At 42.7% G+C, this 20,207-nt stretch overlaps 1 protein-coding gene across 2 annotated transcripts in view; it reads left to right on the top strand.

Annotated features, from left to right (window-relative positions):
• Positions 1 to 6,086: 6,086 nt before the first annotated feature.
• The window catches only part of IPMK (inositol polyphosphate multikinase), a 78,996-nt gene continuing 64,875 nt past the window's right edge, over positions 6,087 to 20,207 (top strand). The window contains exons 1-2 of one of the 2 annotated variants that reach the window (XM_054033822.1): positions 6,087 to 6,588; positions 16,839 to 16,924. In XM_054033822.1, coding sequence (XP_053889797.1) covers positions 6,087 to 6,588; positions 16,839 to 16,924 — 588 coding nt within the window. Of the gene's footprint in view, positions 6,677 to 16,838; positions 16,925 to 20,207 lie in introns of both variants that reach the window. The other variant, XM_054033823.1, reaches the window with a different exon arrangement.

Genomic DNA, 20,207 nt, shown 5'->3' on the forward strand with positions numbered 1-20,207 from the left:
GTCCCTTTATGAATCCGGCCAGCAAAACTCAGATATACTGGAGATAAAGGATCAGATCCTCAAAGGTATTTAGGCAACTAACTCCCATTGATTTCAATGGGATTAAGTGACTAAATACCTTTGAGGATCTGTGCCAGAGTTCTCAGTCAGAAAGAGTGTGTAGGGAGTGGGAAAGGAAACCTGTTATCCTTGACACAGCTCTGTCAAACAGCATTTGGAGGAGTGTTGGAAGGTTCAGGGGGAAATCATATCCAGCGTTTCTTAGTCAGAAGGAAGGTCCTCTTTGAGACTCTATGTTGATGTGAAAGCACAACAGATAGGGAGAATATGGGATGTTATTACTTATGTAGCAACACAATGGTCCAATGCTTTCCCACACAAAACCCCCCGATTTTCCTTCACTGAAAACCTTAAGGAAGCATGGAATTAATGCCTCATCTTAACAAAAGATGTTTAAAAATCATTTTGAGAGGGTGAGATGGACAGATACATAGTATAAAAATACAAAATATCTATAATATTCATACCAGTGTAAATTATGTATAGTGTCCATCATGTTAGCTTTATATAGGTCCTTTCACAACTGTGGAGCCTCATGCCTCTGCAGAATACCATTGATTTCAATTATATGTATCAGTTACCAGGAAAAGGTCTATAGTTTACAGTCAGTACCACCTGCTGTTGTGATCTACTCAGATGCCACAAAGTAGGCAGGATTGGACTAAATCACTACTTACATGGAGTTACCTTGAAGAAACATTTAGGTGCTGCAGGAAGTGGCACTGCAGTCAGTAGCATGCGTTCTTTCATTTGAGTCGGTGCTGAACCAATGAATCAGCATGGTGGGGGCACGATGCTGGTGGAGGTGCCATATTTTTATGAGATATAAAACAGATGACTCTTAACCCCTTGTGGCACTTTTCATAAGACTGTATTTGTAACATCAGTGTCTTGTCTAAAATCCAACTCCGCTAATATCCCTACCTAAAATCCCTTCTGCTCTTCTACTTAGGGATGTGCTTCTTTGCTTCCTATCCTAAATTATCATGTCATCTTAGACTTGGTGCTTATTTATGTCACCTGAAAGTGAGAACAAGCATTCACATGGCACTGTTGTAGCATTGCAATGTATTTACGTGCCAGATAAGCTAACATTTGTATGCCCCTTCATTCTTTGACCACCATTCCAGAGGACATGCTGATGATGGGTCCTGATCGGTAACGATCCAAAGCAGTGCAGACTGGCGCACATTCATTTTCATCATCTGAGTCAGATGCCACCAACAGAGGGTTGATTTTCTTTTTTGTTGGGTCAGGTTCTGTAGTTTCTGCATCTGAGTGTTGCTCTTTTAAGACTTCTGAAAGCATGCTCCACACCTCATCCCTCTCAGCTTTTAGAAAGCACTTAAACCTTCTTGTCCAGTGCTGTAGCTATCTTTAGAAATCTCACATTGATGGTACCTTCTTTGCATTTTGTCAAATCTGCAGTGAAAGTGTTCTTAAATTGAACAACATGTGGTGGGTCATCATCCGAGACTACCATAACATGAAATATATGGCAGAATGCGGGTAAAACTACAGAGCAGGAAACAATTCTCCCCCCAGGAGTTCAGTCACAGATTTAATTAATGCATTATTTTTTTAAACAAGCATCATCAGCATGGAAGCATGTCCTCTGGAATGGTGGCTGAAGTATGAAGGGGCATATGAATGTTTAGCCCAATGGTTCTCAAACTTTTTTCTTTGTGGACTACTTGAAAATTGCTAAGGGTCTCGGCAGACCTCTTAATGATCTTTCCAAATGTTGTTTGTACCGTTAGCTAACTACTGTAAAGTGTTTTGAATAAAAGCGCTATATAAAAAACAATAATAATTAACTTTTTTTGCTCTACAAATAAAAGCACACAACTCAAATTTTCATATCAGTAGTCTTACCTTTCTAATGTGATGGATGTGCCCCCTCTCCCCCGCTGCAGCATCCCCCAAGCTGAGGCTGGGAAGGAGGGGGGGTCTCTCCCCGGCAGCCGCAGCCCTGGAGCTGGGGAAAGTTGCCTCTTTCTCTGGCCACTGCAGCCCTGCACATTCCAAATTCCTCCCTCCCTCTCTTCTCACCCCACTGCCCCCTCCCACCTACCCCCTACTTCCTCCCAAGGCCACCACCTCACCTTACATGAGCGTCTTCTCCAGGGTCCAGGCACCTAATTAGTGCAGCCACGCCTGCATGGCTCCACTAATTAGGTGGGTGGCCCTTCATTCTCTTGTGTGCGGCCACCCAGGTGGACACCTTAGAGGGAATTATCCGCAGACCACCTGAATGGAGCTAGTGGACCACTAGTGTCCACGGACCACAGTTTGAGAACCTCTGGTTTAGCCTATCTGGCATGTAAATATCTTGCAATGCTGGCTACAAAAGTGCCCTGTAAACACCTGTTCTTATTTACAATGTCACCTGAAAGTGAGAAGTGGGCAGCATTATCTCCTGTAAATGTAAATAAACCTGTTTGTCTTAGTGATTGGCTGAACAAGTAGTAGGACTGAGTGGACCTATAGGCTCTACAGCAGTGGTCCCCAACCTTTTTGTGGCCAGTAGCACATTCATGTTTTCAGAAGAGTGTGGCGGGCGCCAACAATTTTTCAAGGCTTATTTTGTATTTGTACATTAAATAATACGAAAAACATCATATTTAATATTACATAATATATGAATCCAGAGAGAAGCCGGAAAGAAGCCGCGAGGACAGAGAACACCAGTGCCCGGCTTCTCTCCCCTGCTGGGCACTAGGCGGGCCCCGTGCCTGCCAGGGACAGAGAACACGGGCGCCTGCAGCCCCAGAGTTCTCTGTCCCCAGCAGGCGCGGGGCCACGGTTTCTCTCCTGCTTAAGGCGCGGCCCTGCGCCTGCCTGGGACTAAGAACACTGGCACCTGCAGCCCCGGAGTTCTCTGTCCCAGTCAGGTGCAGGGCCGTGGCTTCTCTCCCCTGCTGGGCACTAAGCGGGCGCACATAAATACCCCGGTGGGCGGCATGGCACCCGTGGGCACCGCATTGGGGACCACTGCTCTACAGTTTTACATTGTTCTGTTTTTGAATGCAGTTATGTAACAACAACAAAAAATCTACATTTGAAAGTTGCAATTCCATGATACAGAGATTGCACTACAGTACTTGCATGAGGTGAATTGAAAAATACTATTTATTTTGTTTCTTTTTTACAGTGCAAATATTTGTAATCAAAATAATAATCTAAAGTGAGAACTGTACACTTCTGTATTGTTGTAATTGAAATCAATATATTTGAAAATATAGAAAAATATCCAAAAATATTTATAATACATTTCAATTGGTATTCTATTATTTTTTAACAGTGCAATTAATTTTTTTAATCAAGTTAATTAGTTTTGAGTTAATAGCCTGCGTTAACTGCGATTAATTGACAGCCTTAGTTCCTAGTCTTAAAATTCCTTATCGGCATCACTCTGGAAGAAATCTAGATGGCTTTATTGTGCTTGGAGGAAGGGAGCAGCTAACTTTCACAACTATCCTGCTGCCCAAAATCTTGAAGTTGAGCACAGGAGATTGATTGGATGCACAGTGGGAAGGGATGAACCTTTTCAGGGGAGATGAGCAGTCTTTTCAGTCTAGGATTGGTCCCGCTGAACTTTTACTGCTATACTCTCTATACTAACTAACTAACTTTTTAAGAAAAAAAATCTTAATCAAGGTTCAAACTGAGCTGCTATATACCATTACTTTTCACTGGACTAAGGTACTGTCACTATGCTCTAGATATTATATCCCTTGCAGTAACTCCCTGTCTCTTGCACGGTTCAGATTCCCCTGGGCTTCCTGCCTTTTCTATCTCTTACTGAACCAATGCCTCAGCATGATGTTACGTGGCATATTTTTCTCCGGGAGGTGCCAATTGTCATGTGAGACATAATACAGCTGACTTGATTATTTATCTAATTACAACGAGGTAAGCTGCTGTGCCAAAGTGCAGATCTGGTGGTTGCAATTGCAGGAGTGAAGAAATCTTACAAAAGGAGAGAAATGGGGAAAAGAAACTGCAGTAATTACAGCATTTCAGGAAGAGCTGATAATTCCCCTGGGGGAGGAGAGAAGAAAGCGAGGGTCTACACACTGAGGCATCACAGTGATGTAGTGGTAGTCTTTCCCTTGAAGACATGGCCGTAGTCAGTCTATATGTAGAAACAATAGATAGCAGACTTTGTCTACCATAAGGAATTTTAGAGAGAAGAAAAACCCCATCAGTGTGCTACCATTGAATTTAGGTGGCAACCTGAGTCTGGTTTTACAACACTCAATTCAATCTGTAGAGGAGCAGGTTTACTTAAATTCATATTAGAAATAGATCTTCCCCCTGTTCACAAGAGCTTTGTTTACCATTGGGCTCCCCTGGAAGCCAATGGTAGCACCGGTGCTGTCTTCTCCCTCACCCATCTAAAACTGCCTAGTTTGGAGGAAGCTTGAAAGCTCTTGTGACAGCGCTAAGCTTTAATCCTGCCAACGCTCTGTGGGTGCTTGAGGGTGTCAACAAGGATGTGGACCAAGGGGATCCAGTTGATATAGTGTACTTAGATTTTCAGAAAGCCTTTGACAAGGTCCCTCACCAAAGGCTCTTATGCAAAGTAAGCTGCCACGGGATAAGGGGGTGCTCTCATGGATTGGTAACTGGTTAAAAGATAGGAAACAAAGGGTAGATATAAATGGTCAGTTTTCAGAATGGAGAGAGGTAAATAGTGGTGTCCCCCAGGGGTCTGTTCTGGGACCAGTCCTATTCAATATATTCATAAATGATCAGGAAAAAGGGGTAAACAGTGAGGTGGCAAAGTTTGCAGATGCTACAAAATTACTAAAGATAGTTAAGACCCAGGCAGACCATGAAGAGCTACAAAAGGATCTCTCAAAACTGGGTGACTGGGCAACACAAAGGCAGATGAAATTTAATGTTGAATTAGAAAGCGTAATCCCAGCTATACATATAAAATGATGGGGTCTAAATTAGCTGTTACCACTCAAGAAAGAGATCTTGGAGTCATTGTTGATAGTTCTCTGAAAACATCCACTCAAAATGCAGCAGCAGTCAAAAAAGCAAACAGAATGCTGGGAATAATTAAGAAAGGGATAGATAATAGGACAGAAAATATCATGTTGCCTCTATATAAATCCATGGTATGCCCACATCTTGAATACTGTGTGGAGATGTGGTCGCTCCATCTCAAAAAAAGATATATTGGAATTGGAAAAAGTTCAGAAAAGGGCAACAAAAATGATTAGGGGTATGGAACGGCTTCCATATGAGGAGAGATTAATAAGACTGGGACTTTTCAGCTTGGAAAAGAGAAGAATAAGGGGAGATATGATTGAGGTCTATAAAATCATGACCAGTGTAGAGAAAGTAGATAAGGAAGTCTTGTGTTATGAGAAGTAATAAACAACAACCAGGGGGTCACCAAATGAAATTAATAAGCAGCAGGTTTAAAACAAATAAAAGGAAGTTTTTCTTCACACAATGCACAGTCAACCTGTGGAACTCCTTGCCAGAGAATGTTGTGAAGGCCAAGACCATAATAGGGTCCAAAAAAGAATTAGATAAATTCATGGAGGATGGGTCCATCAATGGTTATTAGCCAGGACGGTCAGGAATGGTGTCCCTAGCCTCTGTTTGCAAAAAGCTGGGAATGAGCAACGGGATGGATCACTTGATGATTACCTGTTCTGTTCATTCCCTCTGGGGCACCAGGAATTGGCTACTGTCGGAAGACAGGATACTGGGCTAGATGGACCTTCGGTCTGACCCAGTAGGGCCATTCTTATGTTCTTATGCTTTGGGAGCACAATCCCCGTGGTCATAAAGCTCAGCTCAGGTGTGTTTCCAGGATGCCACCCCTGCAGCCCTCGCCTTGGCACCGGGGGAGGTTTTCTCTGCAATCCGGAAAGCTCGCACAGCTTTTGCAGAAGATGGGTGCTGGGTAACACCTGGCTCGGAGCGAGCAGGACCCGGGTCCGTTCAGCCTATGAGCCGCCAGGGAGCTGGCCCCTCCCAGGAGAAGGAACCAGCAGAAAATGCCCCTCTTGGAGAAGGGCTGCAATAGGCTGCGTTTTGTCCGTAGGGTTCAACGCGTGGGTCCCCTACAGCCTCGGGACAGGCAACGCGAAGCAATTACAGGCGCCAGCCGCCGCTCCCTGCCCCGGAGCTTGCACGCAGGGGGCCGGGCCAGCCCCGCGCGGAGGCGCTGGAGGAGGAGGAGCCGGGCCGGAGCAGGGAAGTATCGCGGTGCTGCCGCCGCCAGTCGCTCTCCGAGCGCGGAGGGAGGGAGCCGGGCTCCCGAACGGTGCGCGGGGCGATGGGGTCGCGGGCCCGCCCCACTCCTCCCTCGGCAGCCGGCAGCTGGTGAAGCCCGCAGGGCGCAGACCCGGAGCCCGGGACATGGCAACCGAGCCCCCGCGCCGAGCGCCGCCTCCGCCTGCGGGGCGTCCGGACAGCGGGCAGCGCCGCGCTGGGGACGGGGAGGAGGCCGAGCCGCTGCGGGGCTCCGCGCTCGAACCGTCCAGCCCCTCAGTCGCGGTAGGCGGGGGCAGGCAGGGGCTGCTGAACGGCTGCGTCCCGCTCTCCCACCAAGTGGCCGGGCACATGTACGGCAAGGATAAAGGGGGTGAGTGCGGCCGAGGGCAGCGAGCAGGGCGTGGAGCCCACCCCTGCCTAGTCGGGGAGCTGACCCTGGGGTGAGGGGAACACACCGGGCCCTGGCTGGCTTCCTTCTTCTCCTTGGAAGGTGGGGTCTGGGTTCCTCTCCTGCGCCATCCCCTGGTGTGATTTGAACCTGGGTCCGGTGCCCGTCCCTCCCTCGCCCCATTACGTTTAATCCTTTTAATTTCCTTTGGGAGTGGATGTGCTGTTCTTTGCTGTGATCTGAGCCTCCTCTGTATGGGGTCTCTGTGTTCCCCTTTTACCTGTTGGGCTGTGTGAACCCTATGTGGGGTATGGATCTGTTTCCTAGCCATATATAGGGATTCCTACTAAGGAAGAAGTTGTGTGAAAGGGGGTGAAACCTGCATTAGCACCTAAGGGGCCAACAAATGTCAGTTTCTCAGTAGAGATTGTTTTTAACTAGAGGCTGTACAAAATTACAGGAGCGATTGCATTGGGATTCTCTAGAGCTTGAGTGTTGGAGATTGTTTCCCAGTGCAGGTTTCACTGGGACGACTGAGTCTGATGTTTTCCTTATAACTCTTAGCGAGGTGTAGCTGAATATAATGATGGTATGCATTATGAACGACTAAAGAGAGGTTTTGTTACCATGCAAAAAGTATCTTTGTCGTTTGGAAAAATCTGTGGGGGGAGGAGGAGAAGCACCCATACTCTGAGTAAAAGAGGAAACAGTCAAATCTCAACAACCAAGGTTTTAATCACATTCATCACCCTACTTTAAACAAGTGTCTTGAAGCAAGTCACCCTTTTGGTGATATGTTGGGAAAAGTTCTGCCCTAGGCAATACAACTGAGGTAATATTAACAGACCCAGCTCAGGAGGTACAAAAGGGTCTGTGGGAAATGTCAGTTGTACATGATTATATAAATGGAAATACAAGTGACTGCAGAGCCTTCCAGATATTAATTCTTTTAGCTATTAACTAAGAGGAAATGCCCATTTTTTTGACTGGGTGTGCATTTTAATGGATCCCTAATGTTCTGATATCCTCTTTTTAATTGTCGTCCTCCTTCTGGTTTCTGAGATACTGTGGGAGGAAAGTATTCACCAAAAGTATGTGTAGTACTACAGCACTGAAGTTTTAGGTTGCTGGTTAGAAAAAGATATTAGTTGAACCAAAAAAAAAAAAAAAGTTTCAGTTAACTGTCTCATAAACTAGATATTAATCTATTCAGGGAAATTGCTAGTTCAACTGAAGATGTTTTGACTGTCCACTTAAAAGTAGGTTTCATTTAAATAAAATCTGTTTCTCTGCATTGAGCCTCTCTGTAATACAGTTAAATACCTTATCCATCATAGAAAGGTTTAGTTTGCTGGTGTGTTTTTGCAGGGTCCCTCCCCCAAAATATGCAAGCATACAAAACAGTAGCTACTAGAGAAAAATTTGATAACTATTAAATTTTTTTCCCCCTCATATCTACATATACAAGCAGCCCACAAATTTATGTTTGATAAGTAAACAACATCTGGACCACAAATCTTACCCATTAGACACACCAATACAGAAAGTCCATGTCTAATATCTTGACCACGGTCTTTCTAAATAACATTGCATAAGTAACTGCAACATTATGTGGTATGGTTCTACTCCAGTTTAAAATATTCATAATTTCTTCTTGTCCTCTGAATACCTGTCCCTCCTCTTTCAGAGGAAACACTTAGCCCAAGTCCATAAAAGTATTGAGGAACCTAGCGTTTATTAGTGTCAAGTATTAATAATGTCCATACTTGTAAAGAACACAGAGAATATTTTATAACTGTTTTCTGACTTGTGTGTGTATGTTTAAAGGGAAAATTAGGGGCGTGATCTTTTTTTATTGAACACTTTCTGTATGATAGATGGGAGTGGTTGGCAAGTCTTATCTGGTAGTGAGCACAAAGTTATGAACAAACTGTAATGGCATTATGACTGTAAATATAACATTTAATTTATATATTTTGCAGCTTCTCAGCATGAGTCTTTCTTTTCCATGGGTGCAGTGAGCATTAGACTCACAAGGTCAATACATCTAAAATTGTCCCTACTAAAAATGTTTTAGATGGTAAGAAAAAGTATGTTCCATGATCCAGCACATATGATGATTGTTTTCCGTAACATCTGGCAATAAAAACATCTGGCATTTGTTTGAGTGTAAGGGGATGAATGATTACTTGATATCAGAGGGAACATATTAGTGATCTACCAGTCAGGATGAAAATGTAGTCCTCAAGCTTCCTTGTTGGAGTCCAGGGAGATTATAGTTTGAAGAATGTTTGTAGACATCTGTTTGTCTTCCTTATTCATGGCAGATTGATGGGACTAATCTGTTAACAAGTTTCAAAGTGGGAAAAGAATTTGTCCCCCTATTTCCAGAAGTGATAGTGGGCCATGTTCTTGGCTTATATTTGTAAAGTACTTTGAAAGAATCTCAAAGGATCATGTCTTTGTTTTTCAACTTAAGAAATAAGCAAAAGGGGGTGTCTTCTAAAATAAATGTTCAGACTATTTATGTGAAAAATTGGTTTATTTATAATCCCATCAAGGGTATGTATTGGATGTAAAGTGAGAATATTTGTGCAATAACCAAATAAAGTAACTTTCTTGTTTTGGTCATCTGAGCATGCGTAAAGGTGCACACACAGAGAGAAAGTTCCATTGTGTTTTCTATTGGTGGAAGTCAGCTTTTTGACTGCCAACCTGCTTTACTAATTGTTTATAAATGCATTGAGATGTAGATCTTTATTGTGCATGAAACTAAACTATACCAAACCCATTGTGATGTTCCCCTCTGGTGTTATCTGGGCCTGTGATCTGCTAGGTCATTTCAATCCTTGACTTGGGGAGCCAACTTTACCCTCATCTGCTGTGAGAACCCCCGTTCCTGTGCTATTCACGCACAGCCTCTGGCATGTAAGCTGCTCTTCGGATTGTGCAACCAAATGACGCTAGCCAATATCTCCGGTCCCAGACACAACCCTAGGAACCTCCGTCTTGCAGTGTCCAGTTATGTCCTCTGGACACTGCAAGCTTATATGAGTTTATCAATTTCTTTGTTAAATTGACATGTACCGGGCTTGTTATCCCAAGGGGAGTCTCGGACATGCTTCAAACAAAACGCATTGCTTCAGGTAGAATAAACAAACATATTTATTAACTACAAAGATAAATTTTAAGTGGTTATAAGTCAAAGCATAACAAGTCAGATTTGGTCACATGAAATAAAAGCAGAACACATTCTAAGCTGATCTTAACACTTTCAGTGCCCTTACAAACTTAGATGCTTCTCACCACAGGCTGGCTGGCTGCTCTTCAAATCACCAATTTTAGTAGCCATAAGAATTCTACCATCCCCTGAGATGTCAGGGGCCACCCAGCTTTGTTTGTTTGTTTGTTTACCATGTCTCATAAACTTTGAAAGGCTAAACGTTTGTACCTAGAATAAGTTCTGACTCTCTTTTTTTAAACCAACAGCATATTGGTATGTCTGATAACTGCCACTCTATATTTTCTTCTGTTTTGTATAGAAGAATTTATCTGAAAAGTTAGGAATGAATAAATCCTAGAAAGAAGCTTGTCAGCCCAAAGTGGAATTTTTCTTTTTGATCAGAATGACACTCTTCAGTTTCTGTTCTCTATTAACAAAAATTTAGTAGTGGAGGGATAGAAATCTCCTTAAAGGCACAATGTTGTCCTGCCCTGTCCTTGTGATGAGGACAGTTTAATGCAAGCAGTGCAAGCTCTTGGTGAGCAGTAGTCACTTTGAATCTCTCCCTTTTTTCCCCATCTTTTGCCCAACCCGTATCTCTTGACTATGTGCCAAAACAATTAATTTTAGTTAATATAAGATGACTGAGCTGAGAGATTCAGTTAATTTCTTACACTGTTACTTTGCAACATTGCTATCAGCTAAGCCATAAGGCTGATCTTAGCAAAATAACGCATATGCAGGAAAAAGTGACTAAGCCTTTTAAAACCTACGTTGCCTATTAGTTTTTGTTATGGGCATTTGTTGGCTCTTGTTATAGTTAAGTTAAATAGCATGGAAACTTTTTCAAGCATAACCCCTATCCTCCATTTGTGTGTTCATAACTTGCTGAAACCTGAACGTACTCTCCACTAAATGAAAATAGAATTATTTTTGTCTGGCTTAACTCTTAGCTGGAGTTGACTAGCTTTGAAAAATAACATATTATCAGTAACCCTATAAAAAGGAGAGTAGCTTTGTTCTTGTTTATATGCTATTCTATTCTATATAGGTTTTTACACCATGCTGTTCACCATTGTATCTGTGTGTGGTGTGTTTTCTCTCATCCTCTCCTCAGAGGGAGAAGTGAGTGGATGTTATGTTTTGCTAGCTATTTTGTTAAATATACTTAGAATGGAAAGTGGTGAGGTTTGTAGTAGTTCTTAGTTCCTGGGGGATGCCACAGTCTTGGTCCACCCCTCGAGAAGGTTGTCTCTTGCGCTGATGAGATTTACTCTTGTTGTTCAAGAGTTCCATTGTGCTAAAGGAGCGAATGCTGCTCGTAGAAGCAATGTTATTTAATGAACAAGTAGGTTTCTGACCAGGCCACCGCTGAACCGACCAAGTATGAGTCTTGAACAACACACACTGAGGTGAGAGTCCAGTGAAAACTCAGATTTGGGCAGCTTTCTTAGACTGATCTGTTGTCTGTGACACCATATGAGTGAAAAGTCTTCTGAAAGCCAGCAAAATTATCCCATGCTATACAATGATAAACTTCTTCTGAGAAGTTCTGACCAATCGCAGGTTTTTCATTTTCCTTGGTGACTAGGTCAGCAGGGTATGCACTCTCAACAATTGCTTATCACAGGGTTCAGTCCTAGCACCGATCTCATTTAATATGTACACCAGTGACCTTCCCCAAACATTGTAATGGAAATCTGTCTTTGCTCTGACTACACAGGCACAGGATTTACCTACTGTAGAACAAGTCCTAACCAAGGACCTTAAAAGCATTGAAGAATATTTCTTATATTGGCAGCTAAAACCAAAACCCATTAAGAGTGTCGTGTCAGCGTTTCATCTAAACAGTCAAGAGGCTAGGATGAAATTGCATGTGGACTTCTGTGGTCAGCAGATAAGACATGATCCCACCCTGAATTATCTTGGAGTGACATTTGACTGAATTATCACATACCACCAGTACCTGAAAAATACCCACGACAAAGTAAAGGTGCATGTAAATCTCATTTAGAAACTCAGGAATGATTGGGGAAGTGGATGCAAAAACTCTATGGGCCTCTTCACTAGCCCTTGTCTGCTCTACTGCAGAATACTGCTCATCTGTCCAGATTGATGGCACTCTCAAATCACTTGTCAACACTCAACATCACCATGTGGATCACAATGGACACAGTATAATCAATTCCATAACCATGGCTTCCTGTACTGGTACACATCAACCCAACCCAAATTTGTCACAACATGGGAATCCTTCTGGAGTCCCATCATGTTTGAAGGAACAAGGATCTTCCAATATATGAAGACTTAAATAACATACTGAGATTTCCAGTTCAATCCCAATTCAAGTCACTGGATTCCCCAGTTTGATCCTAGATGAGATGTTTGTTCGGGAGACTGGTGTCCTTCCACCTTGCTCCTCATTAATCTTTGACAGCAAAATGCTGAGTCTTCAAGCTCTTGCACTCCAAGCCAAATCTTTTGCTGTCAAAGATTAATGAGGAGCAAGGTGGAAGGACACCAATCTCCCAAACAATCATCTCATCTAGGATACAACTGGGGAAACCAGTGGCTTTTCACTCCCATGGAAAATATGGTCCACTTTGAACTGCATATGTATATCATGTGGCAGATGTCTACTTCCTCTGTACATGGAGACTGAGCCATGATCCTACTTGTGACTGTGGAAACAGACGTCAGATTATGGCACGCTTGAACCAGTGTCCTACATGATCTTATCCTGGAACTATCTCTGACATCTACTCCACATCACCTGAGGCAATCAATTGGATTGCCAACCTAAACTTCGATATTTATGTTTTTAAGCCATATGAAAGAAGAAGAGGTGCAAAATTGTTGGCCAGTCTCTTTCCTGGAGCTTTAAACAGCCTTTTAGGTATCCTGGGCCCAGGATATGGAGCGCTTTGAAGATAAGGACCGAGACCTTAAACTTGATCCATAATTCTATGAGAAGGTAGTGTAGAGCGCATAGGACAGGTATGTAGCCTGTGTTGCTGAGGGGAGACACTGCATTGTTTTGTACTAGTTGGCGTTTGCTAAGTGCTGAAGGTTTTATACCCAGCTATATTGCATTGCTGTAGTCCAGCTGAGTGATGACTAAGGCGTGAATAAGTGAGGCCAGGTCTTCGTCTGCCACGATGGGATGGAGACTCCTAGCCAACCTGAAATGGTAGAAAGTATTACTCGTGGCTGTTGCGATGTGAGAGCGGGACATCAGTAATGAATCTAAGGGTACTCCTAGATGGAATTGAGCAATTTTTGGATGTGAACCTTGAATCACTGGAGACTGCACCCAGGCTGTGAACTCCTCGAAATACTTTCCCCTCCCCACCAGAATCGCTTCTGTTTTGCTTGGGTTCAGCTTTAGCTAGTTGATCTCATCCAGGCACCAGGGCCTGGTGGTGGTGGCGGCATGGTCATATGTGGTGAAGGATAGGTAGAGCTGTGTGTCATCTGCATATCACTAGCATGTGAGTCCACGTTATCTGACCAGCTCACCTAGTTTGTGGTTGTATGTAGATGTTGAAAAGGATCCTTGTGGAACTGCATAAGTGAGGGGTCTAGTGGTGGAGATGGAATTTCCCATCACTATTGTTTGGGTATATCCCTCCAGGCGTTACTCAAACCATTAAACAATATAACCTCATCCACCTTGTCTCTCAAACCAGTATACTGCATTAACACTGGACTCCTGCCTCCTCTCTCCGATGAGACCACAGTATCTCATGATCAACGGGGTCAAATGCCGCACAGAGGTCAGGAGGATAAGAATGGATGTCTGTATTCTATCCATTGACAGCAGGAGAACATCAGTCAGTGTCACTAAAGCAGTTTTAGCCCAAGTCTACACTGCAAACCTATACTGGTATATAAATATTCCTCAGTGGTATGAAAATTAACCATCCCAGAGCAACATAGTTTTACTGACCTAATTCCGCCGTGTAGACAATACTATGTCAATGGGAGAGCTGCTTCTTCCTCTTGAGGAGGTGGATTAACTACACCGATGGGAGAAGCCTGTAGTTTTGTGTCCTGGCTTACAACCCAGTTGTGCTGGGTCTAGAATGTTGGCTTCAGTTAGATTAGCTTGTAGTTGGCCTTTGGTTAGCTTGCTCAGGAATGACAGGTTTGACAGTGTGTGATAGTTGGCTAGGACTGAAGTATCTAGGGTGGGTTTCTTTATTGTTGGTTGGACAATTACGTGTTTGAAAGAAAAAGGGAAGTTTCCTTTTTTGAATGGGGCACTGGCTATTTTGGTCAGGTGTAGCGCTTGTTATTTATTTCTCTTTTTCTTTCATAAGACAAGAAAGGCCGGGTTGGATTTATGTCTTGGGTTGGGTCGTCTTTAAGGTGTCTGGAACCACTTGATGAGTGAATACATTGAACTCGGGGAATGCAAGTGGGCTGTTGGTTGGGGGATGCAGGCATAGTGGATCCATGTTTGAGAAGGCATCCTGAATGTGCATGATCTTTTCAGTAAAATAGGATGATAGCTCTTTGATGCAGTTGTAGACACTCAGGCCACGTCTACACTACCAGCTAAATCGGCACCGTTGCGATCAATGCAGCAATGTCGATTTAGCAGGTCTGGTGAAGATACGCTAAGTCAGTGGCAGAGTGCTCTCCCATCGACGTCTGTACTCCACCTTCCTGAGAGGTGGAAGCTATGTTGATGGGAGAGTGTCTCCTGTCAACACAGTGTGGTCTAGACACCGCTGTAAGCCAACTTAAGTTATGTCAACTTCAGTTACTAGCATGACTTAGAGCGTTAGTATAGACCAGCCCATTGAATAAAATGATTTACCACTCTGGATAGCTTCTTGGGGTGGGATTTGGCAACCTCAATGGAGGCTGATAGGAAGGTTCTCTTGACCTGTAATAAAACTTCCTTAAAGCCTATGCTGAGGCTGTGTTTCACTCTGTCTGAATCAGCCTTTGTTTTCTGCCCTCTGCACTTAAGTTTCTGCTCATCTCTCTCCATCCAACAGAGGGTGTCAGAAAACCAAGGAGATCTGTATGGGCAATGGGAAGGAAGGAGCCATTGTTTTTGGAGTAACATGCCAATGGCTGAGGCCCGTATAAAATGGTAATGATTCACCAGGTCCTCGACTTCTTGTCCTGTGGGTAGGGTACTGTTATCCTTTAGCAGGTTTTGGAATTTGTTTGGAACACAGAATTCAAGAGAGAGACATACACTGCTGATGTAGGTGTTTTTTTTTTTTTTTTTTTTTTTTTAACCAGTATTTTAACTAACTTGTCTAGCCACAGTCCTGTAATGCTCCTTGGCAAAATAGAACCAAAAAACCCCCTAAATTGCTAAAAATAGGTAGAAATTATGGAAAAATTTAAGGCTTTTGAGAGGAAAATATTTGATTTATAAAGTTTTAGAGGGAGTTGGGATAAACAATTATATTTGTGAATACGTCATTCCAGCATGATGCATCAGTATGTATTGCTGTAACAAATCTCTTTGATCTAAAGTGTGCTCTTGTTTTCTTGTGTTCGTGACAAAGTAGGTGTTTGGGATTTAGCTCAGAAATCATAGGGTCAGAAATTTAAGAACTGTTAACTTGTTAAGACCCTATTCAGATAATGGGAAAAATGAAGTTCAATTTCTTCTGATTAGTAAAGGTGAGAGGGTTAAAATAGAACTTGAAAGGGCTTCATCAGATTGTCTGTCTGTTTTCAACATTATTCCTATTGCAGGATTTGTAGCTTTTAGCATGGCTGCCAGTTGCATAACAATAATTAGTACAAAATGTTGATGTCTTATTTGTCATAAAACAAAAATCCATTTATAAATTTGAAAACTATTTTGATTAGCAAATATATAACAATGCATTCTTATTAGTCCTATATGGTTATCAAAATGTCCCATAATTGAATGTAATTTCTGCTTTAGTTTATAATTGTGGTTTTTTTTTAAGCTGTTTAGCTGATATGCTTACAAGTATCAGGGTATGGCAAAATATATTGTACAAGCTAGAATGCCTTTAGTGAAAACTTTATAGATAGTGGAACAAACATGTTCTTGAAACTCTCATTACAGTGAGCAAATACTTCTTGTACTGCCATAAAGGGCCCAATCTGGTCGCATTCCACATGGTCGCACAATAATCATTGTCTTTAGATTTTCCTGTGCAGAACTATGGGATCAGTAGATTCCTGTAAAAGTGACAGGAACAATAAAACTATTTGGTTTCAGAAATATTTTGTCTATAAAAGGACCAGTACTCCTGGCATACTGTTTAAAAAAAAAAAAAAAAAAAGTCACTTTATAAAGAGTCATTTTTTACGATTAATGCCTGAACACTACATAGTGTATTACTTAAAGTTTCTACACACACAATATACCTAACAAAACTTCATAAGAAAGGAAATGAAAAGAAATAAGACATTACTACCCTCAGCATATCAGCACTAGTGCAATTTAGTGCAGTCAGTGCAGTACAACCTCAACTTTTCCCTAGTCTTCCAGACCCTTTTTCTCAAGCTTCTTCTCACTGGACCTTTTTCTTCTGACCAGACCTTTCTGCCTCTTTCCTTCCAGTACAGTACTATAAAATCACTTGCACTGGGAGTTGTGGAAGGAAAGAGGCAGAAAGATCTTCCATCCCTACTTGTGTAGAGTTAAGATTTCAATTTTTTTCCTATAAAAATAATGTTGTAACTTAACATACTTTCTACAAGAACTCTTCTCCTCTCCTTTTCCCTAATCCCTGCTAAGGGCTTGGTGTTTGGGGCCGTGTTTGCTAGTTTCCGCTGTTCTTTGTAAAGAACAGTAGGAGTAGTTTACACTGAGCAGTTGGGCTACCTCTTATTTAATATTTACTAGCTTTAAAAGACCGGATGGTTGCCTTCTTTAGAATTAAACTATAAATGAACTGTTTGTTTTTCTAGGTATACTGCAGCATCCAGATGGCACGGTCTTGAAGCAATTGCAGCCACCGCCTCGGGGTCCCAGAGAACAAGAGTTCTACAACAAGGTAAGAGTTCTTCAGTAAGGAAGTGGCCTGTCTTCTTGAAGGGGGAATGTTGTCTGATTCACTTAACGTTCCCTACCCATCACTGCCTGAAAAAGTTACAGTGCAGTGTCCAGGTTTAAGTCGTAAGTAATGCACCATCCATGTACAATGTAGAGACTTAGATTCAAATCCTGCTTTCCCAGTGTTGCAGGTTTGAGTGACGTTGCATTGGCAGAATTGTCAGGACATTTGTGTGATGCCTGGGTCTTGCTGTTAGTAGAGTTTCTGCTCTTTGAGTCCCAGATGCACTGTCCAGATAGGGCTTTGGGATCATGTACCTGTTCCATGGGCAACCATTCCACATATAACACTTGAAAAACAAACAAAAAAACTTACCACCACACACACCTATTTTCTCTATTGCAAAACCACTATGTGTACTTCAGCTTCTTATTCCACCTCAGTTTCTATATAATGTCTCAAAATCCTATGTTTAGAAATGTAGTGTATATGGCCCATCCCTCCAGTTTTGGTTCATTGTTGAGAGAATAATTCCATTCTCCACTGTATTAACAAACAAACAAACAAACAAAACTTCCCTTCTAACTCGGTGAAATTCCCAGTCTGTTCTGAATGGACTATGGAAATTTATATACAGTCCAAATTTATTGCCTTCTTGGGTTTGCTTTATTGGTACCTCAGATAAGTGTAACAAACATAGGCTGAGGTTTAAGTCTCCTGACCAAAGTTTTGCTATGTCTAGGGCTTTCCCTGGAGGACTTCCTTTTCATCTTCTTCTCTCTACCTCAGTTAGTTGCTCCAATCCTACTAACATGCATAGGTTGGAGCAAATTGGACAAGAGAACTTGGAAATCTTCATATGGGATCAAACCAGTAGTCCATCTAGTCCAGTATCCTGTTTTTCAAAGTGGCCAATACCATAAATTTCAGGAGAGGGTTCAAGAAACCCTGTAGTGCACCCCTTTCTGGGGTACCACCTGATGTGCTGGGGTCCCACTGAGCCCACCACCTGAATTTCGCGCCCCCCTCTCCCCCCCCCTCCCCGTGCTGCTATATCGGGCTCTCGAGCCCCAGTCCAGCACACACCGAGGTAGCAACACACCCAGCTGCGGAATCACACAAAGTCTGCGATTAGCTCTCTGTGGAAGGGCTGAGCTAGGGGAATGCCCAGCTCTCCTGAGCACACACCCTCTGGAGCGTAAACCCCACATTATATTGTCTTGCGCTGTATAGAGAGATCTGTACAGCATAAGCTCATAAAAATTGAATGTGGAGGGATATATGCACAGCTTTTTGTCCCCAAGATGTGGGTTTTGAAATAAAACTGCATTTTGAAATAAAAAATAAGTTTATTGACTACAAAAGGTAAATTTTAAGTGATTATAAGGGATAGCAAACAGAACAAAGCAGATTACTGAGCAAAGAAAACAAAACACGCAACCTAAGCTTAATTTACTAAAGAAACCCGTTACAAATAGTAATTTCTCACCCTAAATGTTGTTTTAGGCAGGTTACAGAGTTTCTGCAGCTTAGAGTTTGTTATTTCTCTTCACAGGCTAGACCCCTGTCTCAGCCTGGACTCAGTCCTTGCTTTTCCCCAGCTTAGTTCCTTTGTTTCTTTAGGTGCTTTCAGCAGTCTTCCTTCTTGGGCAGGGAGGCAATAGAGAAGAGCCTTGATTGACTCACTTCCTAACCTTAAGTAGGATTTACGTAAGGCGGGAATCCTTTGTTTCCAGTGGGAAAATACCAGAAGTGTCCAAGGTGGTACTCCGTACCAGCTGACATCCTCACATGACCCTGCAGTGTCAAAGCAACAACCCAGGAATCTTCTCAGGAAGGTGGGCGATTAGTATCTTCAAATTCTATTGTCCTTCTTAAATGGCCCATTCAGGCTGATTGCGTACTGTCTGGTGGGCATTCCCCCAAGTACACACACAGTTGTACAGTAACTTCTCACTTAATGTTGTAGTTATGTTCCTGAAAAATGCGACTTTAAGTGAAACGATGTTAAGCTAATTCAATTTCCCCATACGAATTAATGTAAATGGGGGGGGGGAGGGGGGGTTAGGTTCCAGGGCAACTTCCCCTACTCTGCAAGCACCAGGGGCGGGAGGCTCAACCCTCAGCCTTCCCACCCCACCCCTTCCCCTAAACCCTCACCCTTGATCCGCCTCTTCTCCCTACCCCACCTCCTCCCCCTTTACTTCCCATGCTGCATCCTGGCTCCTCCTCCTCCTGCCCCCCCCCATCTAAATGCTGCAAGCCAGCTGATTGCTGCTGGCAGGAGGGAGGTGCGCCAAGTCCTCGCTCCTCCCCCTTCCCTCCTGCCCGGGGCAATCAGCTGGCTTGCGGCATTTAACTCTTTCTATGTTTTGGACTTTAAAGTTTAAAGATTTTTCTAAACTAGTGAGGTCTCCAGAATATTTTCTGTTTTGGGATTGTGTGTGTTGATACAAAATTGACTGCAATAAACAACACACTGGAAGTGAAAACAATATTTACATATTAGTGTAACTTGATAATTGACATTATGAGACTATATTAAACAAAATCACAACAACTCTTGAGTTACAAGACGCTCAGCAGGAGCCATCTAAACCTAAATGTAAATATTTCCCTCAAGTTTCACAATGGCTATGAAGGACATAATCCAGGCTAAGTAGTAATTCCCCAGCAAGAATAGGAGGCTGAATCCAGGTGTCTTAAAGAATGATAAAATACCAAAGGATAATCTCTGCTGGGCAAGTTCCTAGACCCTGATATGAGATGTGCCATCACCACCCAAACTCTCAATTCTTCCTTGAAAATCCAGGGGATGGAAACATTCTGATATCTGAGGAAAAACTTTAAAGTATTAATTTCCATCATGCAGGATTTGTTTGTCTGTCTAGTTCCATAAACCCACATGAAAGAAGCTTGAGGACAAAACTAAGGACAAAAAGAGATCCTGAGTAGCATCACTTCTTTGTGATGCCACCATGGATGGAGTTGCTCTTTCAGGGCATTCCATGGCTACTAGTGGGGTTTTAATTAAGAACCCCAGGAAGAGGATTCACCTGCTTAACAAATCCTGGTATTGACCAAGATTTGGGGGAGCAAGGTATTTGGGAGAAACCCTGGAAGAAGCACTAATTGAAAAGGAAAAGCATGTATTACTAGTCTCCAACTATCAAGCTAAAAGTAGAGAGTGGATGGTGTTCTAGATAGAATACATTCTTTTGTTTGTGTTGGCAGAGTCACTATAAGAGAGAGCAAGAACAGACAATGGAGAGGGAGGAAGTAG

This window comes from Malaclemys terrapin, chromosome 7, assembly GCF_027887155.1.
Source record: "Malaclemys terrapin pileata isolate rMalTer1 chromosome 7, rMalTer1.hap1, whole genome shotgun sequence".
NCBI classification, from domain to species: Eukaryota; Metazoa; Chordata; order Testudines; family Emydidae; genus Malaclemys; species Malaclemys terrapin.